The 15,961-nt window shown below is 33.9% G+C and overlaps 1 protein-coding gene across 1 annotated transcript in view; it reads left to right on the top strand.

Annotated features, from left to right (window-relative positions):
- The window catches only part of LOC145276697 (uncharacterized), a 1,014,367-nt gene that overhangs the window by 914,110 nt on the left and 84,296 nt on the right, over positions 1-15,961 (top strand). Inside the window, exons 16-18 of the mRNA XM_080127889.1 lie at positions 4,313-4,630; positions 8,262-8,591; positions 13,042-13,350. Coding sequence (XP_079984015.1) covers positions 4,313-4,630; positions 8,262-8,591; positions 13,042-13,350 — 957 coding nt within the window. The remainder of the gene's footprint in view (positions 1-4,312; positions 4,631-8,261; positions 8,592-13,041; positions 13,351-15,961) is intronic.

Below are 15,961 nucleotides of genomic sequence, written 5' to 3'. Positions count from 1 at the left end.
ATCTAACAATTTTAAAAGAAAGAAATGCCTGCAAATTCGTTTCTTCAGCACAAATATTAATTAAAAAGAAATTCAGTGCAAATTTATCGAAGCTAAAGTTTAGCAAGTTATACATCACCACCCGTAATTGCTTTACATTAAACTAGCCTGGGTGCTTGGAGGTGTGTGTTAAAAAAAAAAAAAAAGAAAGAGGTAGTAAGCAATCAAGCTCGAACCCGTATCGCGAATGAGGAAACTAACATGAAAAAAAAACGTGACGTCCTTGCTGTTGCCCCCATCGCCAAACATGAAATGACGTGGGCTAGGCTAGTCAATCGAAAATAGAGGATGACTTTCGAAAATATCGGCGAAAAAAGCAATCCCTCTCTGTAGAAAAGTCTCCCATATTTGTCGTTCGAAGGGTCGAGCTTCAAAAAGATACCGATCTCCTGAAATCCGTTGTCTCTGTCAAAGTTTTAGGCAAACATACATACATACATACATTTAAACAGACAGGTGAGATTTATATATTAGATGAGTATAAAAACGCAATGAAAATTTATTTAAGAACGTTTTAAAATGAGTTCAAATAAGTGGCATGCTTTCTTACTTCAAATTCGAAAATATGAATATCAAATTAAAAAGCTCAGTTACAAAATTATTAAATTAACTTGAAATTAAAAATGATCAACTTCGAAATTAAGAAGATCGACTTAAATTAAAAAATGCCACGTTCAAATTACAAAATATCAAATCCAATTGTTTAATGTCAAATTAATAAAATACAAATAAAAATGTAAAACGTGTAACCGCAACCGATCAACAAATGTACGATATTGTGTAAGTATTGTGCTTGAAGATTTGTCTGAATATATAAAGGAATGTCACTTTTTGCTTGGTCTTTGGAAAAAGATATTTCTAAAGATGCACAAATTAACAATGTACATATTCTTGGATTATAATGAGTTTATTCTTAATGGAACGTTTTCAGTTTTACATAAAAAATGTATAGCCGTTATTATAATGAAGTACGCTCAACAAAAGACAAGAGCTTGAACAGAGTCAGTTTTTTTTGTTGTTTTTGTTTTTTTACATGGGAGTCACTACATATCAAGACCCGGAAGCCACTCGGGGATAAGGGTTATTGCGTGTACAGTAGTCAATGGGATAATATCGTAGTAATAGTTTGTAAGTGTCTTACTTAAGGTGGTGGCTTATCAGGAATTTGTTTATGTTGGACTTGAAAGCAGTTTTGTTTCTGCATCGTTGCCATCGAACCAAGCTGTGGGTAAGACAAAGCTGTGATACTAAATAAACTTTCCCAGTAATCACAGTCTTTCTAGCTCTCTGAAAGACTATCATTTGCTTGCCATGCCAACTATCCCTCCCCCCCCCAAAAAAAAATGGTAATAATTCATTTTGTAACATATGTCTGAAAGATATATCAGAGCTGATAGTACCATGGTAAATTGATGAGGCTCTGTAAAGATAAAAGTACAATGATAAATTTTAACGTATGGGCCAGCAGAAAGAAAGAGAGAGAGAGTACTAAGTTATTCTGCTGACGAGAAGAACACACTGTGCAGGACGAGAAGAACACATTGTGTGGACAAAGGAATACTCCAATTATGCTGCAGCAGTATTATAAATTATAATTTATATATATATATATAATTATTTTTTTTACTATAATAATTAAATACCTACAGACACTAGTGTTTCATCCTTTCGGGATTCTTCAGTGCAGGGTGTCACGATTAACACCAGCCGAACGATTCGAACCCCGCGACACGAGACATCTCTGGCTCGATTAGCGGAGACCGTATCCATTCGGCTACCATTAACCGTGTGAAATACCGTTGAATTTTAAACATTTTAATTTAAATGTTCTTTACGTCAGTCAGACAGTGATCTAATCGTTATACGATGATCTATGCATAAGAGCTAAATTGACCGACTTTTAATTCAACTGAAAGTGCTCAACGATAAGAAATGAATTTCTTAAAGGGGCTGTCATAATTATTTTTTTTTTACTATAATAATTAAATACCTACAGACACTAGTGTTTCATCCTTTCGGGATTCTTCAGTGCAGGGTGTCACGATTAACACCAGCCGAACGATTCGAACCCCGCGACACGATATATATATATATATATATATATATATATATATATATATACACACACACACTAGCGGCGCACCCGGCTTTACCCGGTCGTAAAATACGCTTAAATGTGATATTTTAATTTGCCCACATTTCATATATCTATATATCTATAAAAGTTAAATAATCTGTGCGTGTCTATATGTGTACATTTCCCTGCCAAACTACTCTGTCAATTTTTAGTTTACAGACTCGAGATTTGACATAAGGGAAAATCTTTTTAACCGGTTTTCGGCCAGAAATTTGGCTGTCAAGGAGTCAAAGTTCAACGATTTGACATCTCTACCAAACCTCTCTGCCAATTTGGGTCTAAACACTTGAAAATTTAGATGTAGGTTACTTGGACATGATCAAACTTTCTAATATATATATATATATATATATACATATATGATTTTCAGAATGTGAAAGATTATATATAATAAATTCCACAGCCAAACAACGTCGCAGCTTACAAGAGCCATGACAGTCAAATAACCGGAGGTTCAAGACTCGAGTTTCGCCCTCATTTGGGCTAATCAGTTAGACACATCCGAACTCAGGATTCGAAACCCGAGCCTCTTGCATGCAAGGCAAGCACTCTACCAACTGAGCAAACGCCCTGCACACAATAATTTCTATTAACCAAAACAGATCAAGCAAACCGCGCCGAAATACGACTGTGAAATGAACCTACTTCGTCCCAACAAGGGACGCGGTCATCCAACCAGCCAATAACCCCAAGTCAATGTCACACACACACACACACACACACACACACACATATATATATATATATATATATATATATATATATATATGCACGTTATGAGCAATACATCAGGCCCGGGCAACGCCGGGTTGAACTGCTAGTATAATTATAAAATCATGATTTCAAAAGTAAAAACAGGTATTTGGGTGACATCAAGATCGAATGCTAAATCGAGCATGCAGAGCTGATGATGTTACCACTTTACCAACCTGACATATGAATTGATTAAAAATTAAAAATTAAATATGAAGATGAGTGTACAAAATGTATGACGGCTTTTTCAATTTTGACCTTTTTTGACCCTTAAAATCTATTTGAACCGGCTGAATACCCATAATAAAAACGGTCCGTAAAAACATCCAATCATTTGAGGCCTCTAGTGCCGCTCTGCGACTTTTAGTTTCAGAGGAGATACAGTTTGAAAATATGGAGACAAACAGAGGAGTTTTATATTTTTCTTCTCTCTGAAGATGAGGGATACATTGAAATTTAAAAGCAAAACATCATGGTTTGATTAAAATGGCGATGTCTTGTGTAGCACAATCCAAACTTTTTTGAGCTATTGATTAACTAAGTCAATGCAAATAATTGCAATAGAAACAGACGACAATAGATCTCAGGTTTTACATCAGAGTTTCTTTCTTCTTTGTTAAGATACATTAGATGTATATCTTAACAAAGATTTAAGGGTACGCCTCTCCGTGTGGTCTTAATACGCTTCCAGACACTAACATATATATATATATATATATATATATATATATATATATATATATATATATATATATATATATATATATATGTGTGTGTGTGTGTGTGTGTGTGTGTGTGTGTGTGTGTGTGTGTATGAGTGTGTAACCTTTTTTATTTTATTTTATTAACCCTTATCCTCAATTGGCTTCTAGCCTTGATAAGTAGTGACTCCTTTGTAAAAATGTATATCTATATATATATACTGTAGAAATGAAGAGAAGGAGGCTTTCATATTCAAGATTAAAAGCATAGAAAAAAATGTAATCATTTATATCAAATCATGTTTTCCCTTCATAATTGCAGTATATACATTTTGTGCCCTACAATAAATTATATATATATTGTATGTATATTGTAGATTTTATATTAAACGTTTTTGCAGTAAAATACAAATTTTCAAAACAAAAATCTTGTTATATATATATATATATATATATATATATATATATATATATATATATATATATATGTATATATATTCATACAGTACAGTTTCGTTGTATCACAAATCAGTACTGCTAGTCTAGCACTTTTCCCTAGCTGGGGACTGAACCTACAACCATTGCGTTGATAATCGGCAGTTCTAATTTTCGTAAAGTATTGTTTAAAGCACCATTCTCTACCAATTGCTTCTGTAAAATTTTGAATATTTTTTTATTCTAGAGCCAATGCCGGTGAACTTCCGTATCGTGAACGGGACACAAAACAAAGGTCGCGTCGAAGTCCAAGTGGCTGGCCAGTGGGGTTCCGTCTGCTCTAATGGATGGGGACGCAACGATGCAGATGTCTTATGCAAACAAATGGGTTTCATTGGCGGTCACGCAGCCCACAATGTTGGATACTCCCTTGGAAGTGGTCCAGTTTGGATGTCGAATATTTCCTGCGAAGGTCACGAGAAGACAATCCTCGATTGCCCGTTACTTGGTATGGGGGACACCCTGAAATGTCATGACAGTGCGGCAGTCAATTGTTTCCAACCAGGTTAGTAGCGGATTGTCTTCTACTTCCGGTGTTTTCATGAGTTTTGATATCAATAAGATAAAGTTGACAAATCATGACCAAATTTTATAAATAGTTTTTACCTTGTGCCATGCATCATATGTGTGCTAATTTCGCTGTTTCTCTTTTGTCACATGAACTAGTTTTAAACTTATATATATTCATGAGTGTATTACAAAGGATAAGGAAAGCCTCGGTACTGTCGGTTTCAACTCCAAACAAAGACTCCAGTATATTACCGCCTATGTTGAACTCTTTTTCAGCCTCTGTTTATATCTGCTCACCTGAAAATGACGTCATTTCCTGGTAGACTGAAAAGAGTCTGACATAGGTGACCAATTATAAGTTCCTTAGTTTTGGTTTTGAAACCGACAGTTCCGATGTTGTCATAATCTTCTGTGAATACCACGCCCTTGTTTTATTTTTATTTTTTTAAAGTAATTGAGCATTCTGCTGAGCTTCTCACTTGGATTGGACAGTTAAAAACGCGTTTCTTCATTTTTATTTACTGCTTACTTTTTAATTTTTCGTTTATATGTTTATATGCACTGTGTGCATGTGTGTGTGCGTACTTCTTTGTGTATATATTTAAAAGTGACGTGGCACCTTCTCATTGGCTATACCTTCTTCTCCTCCTTCTTTCCTTCCTTTTCCATTCCCCTTTTCCCCGTATATGCTCATACTTTCACTACACCGATGAAGACTGAAGGATCGGTCGGAAATTATGTACCTGTAAAAAAAAATTTTTTTAATTTTTTCATAATATTATTTTGTATTCCTGGACGTCACCAATTGAAAACGAATAAAGAAAAGTTATAAACTTTTATACTTTTCGTACTATGTTTTATATATATATATATATATATATATATATATATATATATATATATATATATATATTACTAAATATATTTTATGAAATAAAAAACATTAAACTCATCAACAATCATTTCCAAATCACATTGTTGTTGAACAAATAAAACGAATGCTACAATCTCTTAAAACCCTAATAATAACATTAACCAACGCTGCAATGCAAAATCCATTAATATATTTTATCAAAATCTAATGACACCGAACTTCAGAATCGAAGAAAACACAATTTAAAATATCATACGTAAATACTTGACGCCTTCTGACAGTAATTCTAAAATTAAATTTATTATTTACTACAAGAAGTTTAGAAGACAAAACCTTGTGGTTACAAACAACTCATCACCGGCTATAAAAACGTTGGAACAAACCAATGTAGTGTATAAATGCAAATGCTCTATGGGAGAATGTAACTCCGAAAATAATACATACATTGGGCATACAACAGCGTTGTCTCGGCGAATAACCATGCATCTAAACAATACTAGTTCTTTATGTATAAACATTTGATAAAAGAACGTAAATTTTCCTCCACCAATCTTAGAAAGGTCCTCGTTGACGACATAAAATTTATACAACATGAAAATGATATTAAAAAATTCAAAATTTTTGAAGCGTCATATATTAGAACCCTTCAACCCACTATAAATGATATCGTATTCGAGAAACGCAGTAACGTTCTAAAATGTCTTGCGTAGTTCGTATTGGACGGACTTTGTTAACGGTGTCCACGAACTTGTTGATTTTAATACTTGAATTTTTAATCGACTTTTCATTTTAACTTATCGCCGTTTACTGCATATTTTAGTTTTCACTTTTAATTCTCATTTTCCCTCCTTTGCACTTTTACTTCAACACCTGATGATGATTCGTGGACGAATCGAAAGCTCTCGTGACAGCAACAACTATGGAACTTTTATTAATACTTTTGATTTTGATACAACAAAGATTATATGGAAAATCGAAAACTTTAAAAAAAGAATCCTAATGCAAAGTGTCTTCGTTGCCTTTAATAATATTTGCTTCAATGAAAAAAAAAAAAAAATATATATATATATATATATATATATATATATATATATATATTCAAGCAGACATTATTAAATACAACGGAGATACTTTACTTTGTGATTTTTTTGATTTTTTGTTTGAGATTGAAAGGGGAACAATTATGTTCTTTTATTAAAGAATCTTAGACAAACAGAATTGTACAATACGAAAACAATTTTAAAAATTTTAAATTCTCAAAACGTCTTACATTATAACCCAGCACATTACTATTAATAACATCGCATTCTGAGAAGAGCAACAGCATGCTAAAACGTTTAGCGTAATGCATAAACGACGCGCTTTGCGAACATTGGCCCATTCATACGTTGATTAAAAGCTCTGATTTTAAATCGACTTAGCATTTAACCGAGTTTTAACAGAGTGATTTATATACTTTTTACCTCCCATCACTCGATTGAATTTCTTTTTCACGTTTCTGCTACTCGATCTCACCTCATCAGTTCCATAAATTCCACCTAAAGATGATTCGCAGTCGAATCGAAAGTGCCCGTGATGATTATGGAACTTTCACTAATATTTTTTGATTTTGATATAAACCTGATTGTACAGAAAAGAAAAAAACGATTCTTAAAGCAAAGTATCTACTTTGTATGAAATAATGTTTGCTTAAATGAGAAAATGATGCCTAAATATTCCAATTTCAAATATGATTATATATGTATATATGTATATTAAAATAGAAGTATTCACGGACATGTATTTCGTCGTTAGAGGACTTATCAGCGTGGCTAAACCTATTTCTGCTTATCCGTTACTATCACTATTATCATTGTATATTGTTTGTTTATGTTTTTCGTTTACTAACAATTATTGGATAATAAATAATGTTGTTTCGATTTTTAATTTTGCTGGGATGGAATCAGGGCTGATGAAAGAACGACGGGGAAGTAATAAAGACGTTGGTCTCCAAAAAATCATGCGCATAAACGTTGGTTTATGTTGAATACTTGAATTAGATATAAATGAATACAAAGGACGTCCCAAGAGTAAATCCTCTTTTTTTAACTCAAAATGTTGATAAAGCTTCCTAGAAAGTGGTAGTACTATTGCAACAAGCGAACTTTTGTGCTGCAATTTTTTCTACATAGGCATCACAATTATCTATAACTTTTCCCATAAATTTGATAAATCTCTGTTTATGACGCACGTCCATGACAAGGGTTGCTTTCTTAGAGTCTCACATCGTCAATATCTGTAAGAGAGAGATAATTTCTGGGCAATAATGCATAAGTTCACTCAACATAACAATGCAAATATATATAGCCGCACTGATGTGCTGTGAAACAGCGAAACAGTACTATATGTGGATGACTATATATATATATATATATATATATATATATGTGTGTGTGTGTGTGTAGATAGATAAAAAGATAGATATAAATATAGATATATATATAATAGTAAATTGTAAGTTAATAAACGGTCATTTTTATAAAAGGTTTTCCCTTATGATTTAATAGATATATAGTTTCCTAAACAAAAAAAAACTAAAGCAAAATTATATTTAGAATCAATTTTTGTGCATTTTTACTTTTTTCGCATGCTCATATTTTGGTGCCGTGTCCAGGATAACGAAGTGGAAAATCTGCTTATCTACATTGGTCTTTGAAACATTTAATAATTATTTTACTGTTTGATTCTATTTTTCTTTTTTTTTTTTTTGCAGTGAACCTCTTCGAGAGCTTCTGGCCTTATTTTGGCTTAGTTGGTCTCTATATCAACCAAAAGTGGACAATGGTATGCAACGATAGCTTTACAGACGCAGACGCCAAGCTGGTTTGCAAAGAGCGTGGTTATGCTGATGGCCGCAAGTACTGTTGTGCTGGTGTCAACTTGCCCACAAATATCGAACCGAAGGCCAGTGTCTTCATCACAGAGACCGGGTGTAAAGGAACGGAAAGTTCAATCCTCAATTGCCCTTATAAATTTGGGACTTGTGATTACTTAGCCTATGCCATGTGCTTCACCGAACCTATCCCGAAGAAAGAGGAAAAAAGCAAGTATCATCCTACTTTGTTTTTATTGTTTATAGTCTCATCAAGCTTCGCTCTTGTAAAGATCAAGGCTTGGTGACCGATGCTTTTAAGAGGATGGGTGGTCTGAGCAATTACAGCAATTACAGCTTCTGCAGCATGGAAATAGAAAGTGTGAGTCACCTAACGTCCAGTTGTAAGCTTTTGCTGGAGAAGACTACTATACAATTTGGCATAATAGGGTTTGTAAATATCTTCACTGGTCCATCTATATAATGTTGAATATCGAATGTAGTAATAGAAAAGAACAGTTGGAAAGTAGTCACACGGCATCAACATGCCTAGTAATTGGAGCTATTAAACCTGACATAGTGATGTGGGAAAGAAACGCATAACCTTAGTAGAAGTTAGTGTCCTCAATGATACTGGGTTAAACATAGTTTGCAGGGAAAAACAAGGAAATATCAAAGTATTATCTACGACAGGAAAAGAGACTTGAATCTTAGAAAGATACTAATCAGTCTAGGATATATAAGCGCCCATGGACTTGGGAAAAAGAATTTATTTAATCCTTAATTATTAAATTAATAATAGTCGGTCGCGCTAGAATTTAACTCACTCGTAGATCCATAAATAAATTACACTAGACACCATTATCGCTAAATATGAATATATCGTTGAAACAGAGAAACATTCAACAGCAAGCATAATAAGTAATAACCCTATATTAAAATGATACTAAGTTACAATTAAGACTAACACATCTCTATTAGACAGGTCTCGTAAACTCGATATTTTTTCGCTAAAAGTGGCACGATTAAATATACCAAAAGTAAAAGTTGGGATCGTTGTTCAAACTCTCTCGATTCCCCGAATCGTTGAAATTGGCTACAATAGTATTTTCGAAACCTGAAAATAGATCTTGTGTCAATTAAATAATCGTAAATCTCTGAAATATGTAACGTATAGATTCTAAAAATAATTTATATTTCAATTCCTTCTTACAATCGAAAATTTAATTAATTTCTTTTCAACATATCTCAACATACTATATATATATATATGTATATAGTCATCCACATGCATTACTGTATCGTTGTATCACAACTCATCAGTGCGTCTAGACTAGCACCTTTCCCTAGCTGAGGACTGAACCTGGAACCACCGCGTTGATAATCGGCAGTTCTAACCATCGTTACTCGGGAGCAGCGTCCGCAAATGACCTCAACAAATGTCTATTCTAAACAAACATTCGTCCACCATTTTTATAGTGCTCAAGCCACGTGTTTTGAATTTAAAACAAAGGGCAGGCCTCGCATTTTACAGACAAATAAGCAGCGTGTGAGATTATTTACGATAGTACTCTACCCAAAAAGGGGATATATATATATTTGTTTGATTAAAAATTCGATAATATGCGTAAACGCTTACTTTCTTAAGTGGTCTTATGATTTTGACCAGGACTGTATATATGATGAATACATATATATATATATATATATATATATATATATGTATTCATCATATATATATATATATACATATATATATGCATGTATTCATCATATATATATATATATATATATGTATAGATATGATGAATACATACATATGTATGTATACATATATATATGATGAATACATATATATATATATACATATATATGCATGTATTCATCATACATATATATATATACATGTATAGATATGATGAATACATACATATGTATATATATGTATGATGAATACATATATATACATATATATATATATATATATATATATATATATATATATATATATGATGCATACGCCTGTCAATTTCGAAGTATAAGGTCCATACAACAAGTAAATTGTTTCGAAATCCATACAGATAATTCATTATAGTGGTTAAGGCTTTGTGTAGGACCAACCACACTTTTTGGTACAACTACTAAACTCAGTGCAATGACTGCCACAAGACAGAGCAGAAAGTAGATCTCAAATTTTACATAAGATTTTTCTCGCGAGTAAATCAAGACTGAAACTGTAGCGCTCCTAGCCGATTAAACGTACATTTAGATATCAACGTTGGGTTCTAGGTCGTGGCGCGGTACATACAATAGCTAACATTGCCAAATGATCACCTATTTGGTACTGGCGAGACCTAAATAATATAATAGATAGATAGATAGATAGATAGATAGATAGATAGATAGATAGATAGATAGATACCTATATACCCATATATTCAAGGTTATGGAGAAGTATGAAACCTAAAATGATGTTGTCGTTTTTCGAACAGTGCTCCGCTTTTCATCATTTATTATGTAACGAATATATATATATATAAATTGAATTATATATATGTATATATATATATATATATATATATATATATATATATATATATACTATTCGTATAATTCTTATATGAAGGTCTTAAAGTGAATTTAAGTTTCAACTTGAAAACTAGAATAGAAGCACAATATTTCTCATTCGATACAACAGAGCTTATAGGACGATTTTAGAGTGGGATTAAAGCTACATTCAATGAAGTAAAGTTCATATCAAGTCCATTTACGATCGTTTAAGTTTAATTTAATTGAAATTATTTGTTTGGATATATTTTACAAATTTTTATTTAAATGCAAGAAAAAAATAAAAACAAAATAATAGTGTGCACCTCTTTTCAGACAATGCTCTTCTTTGCCCTGTTACTTTCGAATGTTACCTTTCTCTAACTTTCATCGGTGAACAGTAATTGCACGTCGAAATTACTTCGAGTTCCTTTCTAACAGCATTACAACAATGACCATGTATTATTATAATGATAATCGAAAAAAAGGCCACATCAAAGTAAGATGATTCTCACATTATTTTCCATGGTTGACAGGCTGGCTCTTATAAAGCCAAATTTCCTGACTTTTGCCTTTTCAGAAAGGATCTAGCCTTCAAAAATTGTGTTTGACCTTTTTCAAAGCGTAATGTACGGACTAATTAGATGGGATATAATTGCTATAAACTGTTCTTTCCTGGATTTAGATTTACTATAAAACGACATATATTAGGTTGGTGCAAAAATCATGTTTTTTGACGTTCAACTATATATGAAAACGACATTATTTTTGCACCAACATAATATTATCAAAGATAAGCAAAAAGATAATAAACATTAATTTTATTGTTTTAATGATAGACAAATTATACCATGGTTCATATTTAGACGTCGATGGAGAAAAATTTGACAGGATAGAAGAAACGTAGAAATCAAATCGCTACATTAGTCATGTTCAAAAAAAACAGTCCACATCATAGGAATTGCATTCACCCATGCACGGTGTATTGTTGCTACATCTGGGTTAGTTCATTTACCACTAGTCTCTAATTTTTAGGCAGAGTCGAAAAATGGGTTTCAACTCTAATAGGTCCGGCACTGTCGGCCAAACCCCAACCTCTGTCTCATCGGCACAATATCAAATCCTGTGCCTGTTTTAAAAGTACCTGAACCCGCTTGACTACTTCGTTTGGTCATACGTCGAGACCATCACCAACATGACCTCCCACAACATTAAAACCAGCCTGATCGCCGCCATCCGCCGAGTACTCGTCGAGCCCCCGCCGGCGTTTGTGCAAAAGGCATGCCCCCAATTCCAAACCCGCATCGAGGCTGAAAGCGGCTGCATTGAATAGATTTCAGCTCTACTACATAGTCAAGTTACGTGAATCGATTTTTCAATAAAAGTTTGGAAATAAAGCTGTAGTGTTATTTTTATCATTCCACCATAGTCTTCAATGGAATGTATTCTGATGAAATTGTTTCTCTTGTGCCCCCTCGATGTACATACTTTTGACTAACCCAACAAGCAGCAAAACCCGACTCTCGAGTTACCTAGATGGCAGAGAGTCTTATGCTCTAATAGTTTCTTCCCTCGGACTGCTAGACTTTGGAATTTCATCCGTTTCCCGCTTCCTTGACTGAACTAATCTGTAGAAATTTAAATGTACTGTAAACAGACATCCTGCTGCTCAACTCCCACAGGCTCCGTTAGAAACGATCCCAAATAATATTCCAAGTAGCCACATGCCTTGATTGGGGTGGAAAAATGTATTTGGCTACAAACAAAGTGTAGTATCTGTTCGGATACTACTCTTCATCTTTTCTGTCTTCGTCAGTGGAAAAGAAATCCTTCATGGTTGAAACAATTTTTATTTTTGTTCCTATCCAGACTGCCATTTTGGGAAAGCTGAATTTTCCCCTACATTAAAAACCGACTTGTGTATAACCCTGCCCTCTTGGGAAGGCAAGTAAATTTATTCGTGTATAAAGAAGATATTCTCCAGAAACGAATCCCGTTGATTTGTCCATTGCACGCTCCATTCGTTATTTATATATTTGTTATCCGCTTTTAGTATACGGCCATTATCAGTAATGCATGACATTGTATGATTAATTATGTTTTTATTCTGTTTCTTTATACATCCAAATCACAGAAATACCCGTTCGACTGATGAACAAGAAGTATTTTGGAAGTGTAGAGGCCATGAATAACGGTGTATGGAGTCTAATATGTCCGTCTGATTGGGACGACCACGATGCAAACGTGACATGTAAAGAACTCGGTTTTTACGGCGGCGTTGCCAGCAGATCGATTTGGGCAAGCATTGAACTAATGATCTATGGAAATTTTAATTGTTCCGGACACGAGAAAAGCTTGTCCGACTGTCCACACTCTACGTATAACTGTATTCGCGATTCCCAAACATTGCTGGCAGCTGGGGTGCTTTGTTATCGCCATGTTGGTAAGTGGATTTCTTCACATATCAGCATCTCTATGAGTGGATTTTATTTGGATCGTTTGTTCGGTCTCCTAGACCTCTCTTTCTCTCTCTCTCTCTCTCTCTCTCTCTCTCTCTCTCTTTCTCCATATATATATATATATATATATATATATATATATATATATATATATATATATATATATATATATGAATGTTGAGCTGGATTAAATCCGACGATATGAAATAAAATGTAGGTGAAAGGACCTGAATATTCAACATTTCGCCCGATTTATGCGGGCTTTTTCAAGTCAATGACCATCCCTCTTGAAAAAGCCCGCATAAATCGGGCGAAACGTTGAGTATTCAGGTCCTTTCACCTTCATTTTAGTTTAAGTAATATTGTCTGTCTGTCTGTCTGTCTGTCTGGGGAACGGTATCTACCCAACTCCTTTGTATTTTTTTGTCTGTAAACTTGAATTGTGTAGGGAATTTAAACCTATGGAACAAATTTGATTTTTTTCAGCCAGTAAACATAGCTTTTAAGGAGTCAAAATTGAAAAACAATTAAATGCGCAAATATACATTATACGTTAAAGTCGGTTCACTTTTTAACCATTTTTTATCCATTTGGCGGTAGCTTAAACGGTAATGACTGAAGTTTAGTCTATAAATATTTTGTGTTTCGATTCTAGCTGATGGCGCCCAAGTCATTTTTTTTTACTTTTGAAATCAATATTATGTATTGAGTATAATATAATAAACAATAGAATATCGGCTCTATAACAATAAATATGAAATCTATATAAATTAAAATATCGTATATAAACGTATTTTTACGAGTCGGTTAATATTTTTGATAATTAGGAAAATGGGTTTTATCTTGTGTACCTTTGCAGAGCGATGTTTTTTAACACATGCCTGGATTGCAAGAACGTAGGGGAGGTCAGCTAAATAACAGTCAATATAGATTTCGAAACTATGCTATGTTTACGGTTTCCGACGGTTGTCAAGCGGGTGGCACAAAATTCTCACCAATTCTTCCGCGAGCCGAGAACAATTAAACGCAGCTATCAGATATGTGTTGTTCATATTCTCATGATTCGGTTCAAGATTTCCGGCTTGTCATTAGATTGAGAAAAACACAAATCATTGAAAAAAATGATGACTCTCCCTCCGCAATAACCACCAACTAAATGTCGTTTCTTATTTGGAATCAAATATTGTGACACTCTCTAATCTGAGACAGGGATCTACCCGCGGATCAGCAAGAAGACCGCTAACATATGATAAAGAAAACATGGGACAGCAAGCTTGCGAGCATACAAAAATTCACACCTACAAATTATGTGTGATGAGCACCCTCCTATATAGCAGTGATGTTGGATATGGAGATTTGACGACGCCCATTTGAAAGCAACGGTGTGCACACACGCACATTTCGGGTGGATTTTGATCTACATTCTTTGGTGCAATAAAATTACCGGAATTGTAATTAACACAAAATCAAAGAACTGTTTACATACCAAAGTCAGGAGTTATGAATTTCGCAATGCAAAATAGAAGAGAAGAATGTAATATCTTAATATTTACATTTCAAGGAATGTGATTAATTTCAGCATAAGAGAAAGCTAAACAACAGAAAACAAAAGCGAGCAAACGCAGGGGCGAGCATGGTTGATATTTTGACAACCTTCATCGTCGAGCCGCACACTAACCAACCCCGACACTAAACGTCTATTTCTCTTTGTCAATGAACAAGAAGCTTAATTATAAATAAAACTGATGTTGATAAATTCGTCTTGTGTTTATTTTGAGGATAACGACAAAAATATTGTCAGTGTATATATATGATTTTAACAATCATTTGAGAGTGCAAGTTACAAAATTATATATACATTTAACAACGCAACAATGATGAAAGTTAAAGCATACTGCTTTTCACAGGCATAGCGTCCGATAAGGTTTCAAAAAGCACTGTCCTGGAGATAAGCGAAAGCATCAGCAGATAGTGGAATATGAGGCTCAATCAATTTGTATGCATTTACGATGAATGATCGCTAAATATTTCATGTACGTATAAGTTTTGCAGGGAAACTGATACGTAGATCGCAGCTATGATTCAAACAAGCAAGAATATATGTGAAGCAACAGCTTTCGAAGGAAAATAACACAGAAAATATCTGTAAGTTCGAACCAAACTTAAAGTACATTATTTTGCGATCTGTAAACGGCTATCTATAACTGAGAAGGGGGGGAGATATTCATTCGACTCGACTGCTGACTTCAATCCGTAGTGATGCGATGGGTGCGTGTTACATTGCCACATATTGACGCAAAACCTTTTTGTTCGGTTGAAACAGTTGAAATAAACGCTCTTCATCTTCAGCGCGTTGTTGTTATTGTTTAATTGACTGTGAGCAAATGCGGAACCCACTTTGGACAACAATTTCCAGGCAAATTTTGTAATACACTATCTTCCATGTTTTGTTAACTCACGCAATTTCCATTTACGGTCGAACAAAACAATGTTATGGGGATTTTTTTATGTTTTGCGTACAACTGCCGAACGGAGCGTTGAACATCATTTATTTCAAGGGTCAGAAACCTACAGCCCACGAGTCTGATTTGGCTC

Source organism: Euprymna scolopes, chromosome 5 (assembly GCF_053919585.1).
Source record: "Euprymna scolopes isolate OS-2025 chromosome 5, ASM5391958v1, whole genome shotgun sequence".
Classification (NCBI taxonomy): domain Eukaryota; kingdom Metazoa; phylum Mollusca; class Cephalopoda; order Sepiida; family Sepiolidae; genus Euprymna; species Euprymna scolopes.
The sequence above is the reverse complement of the archived record's forward strand: the minus strand, read 5'-3'. Positions and strand labels throughout refer to the sequence as shown.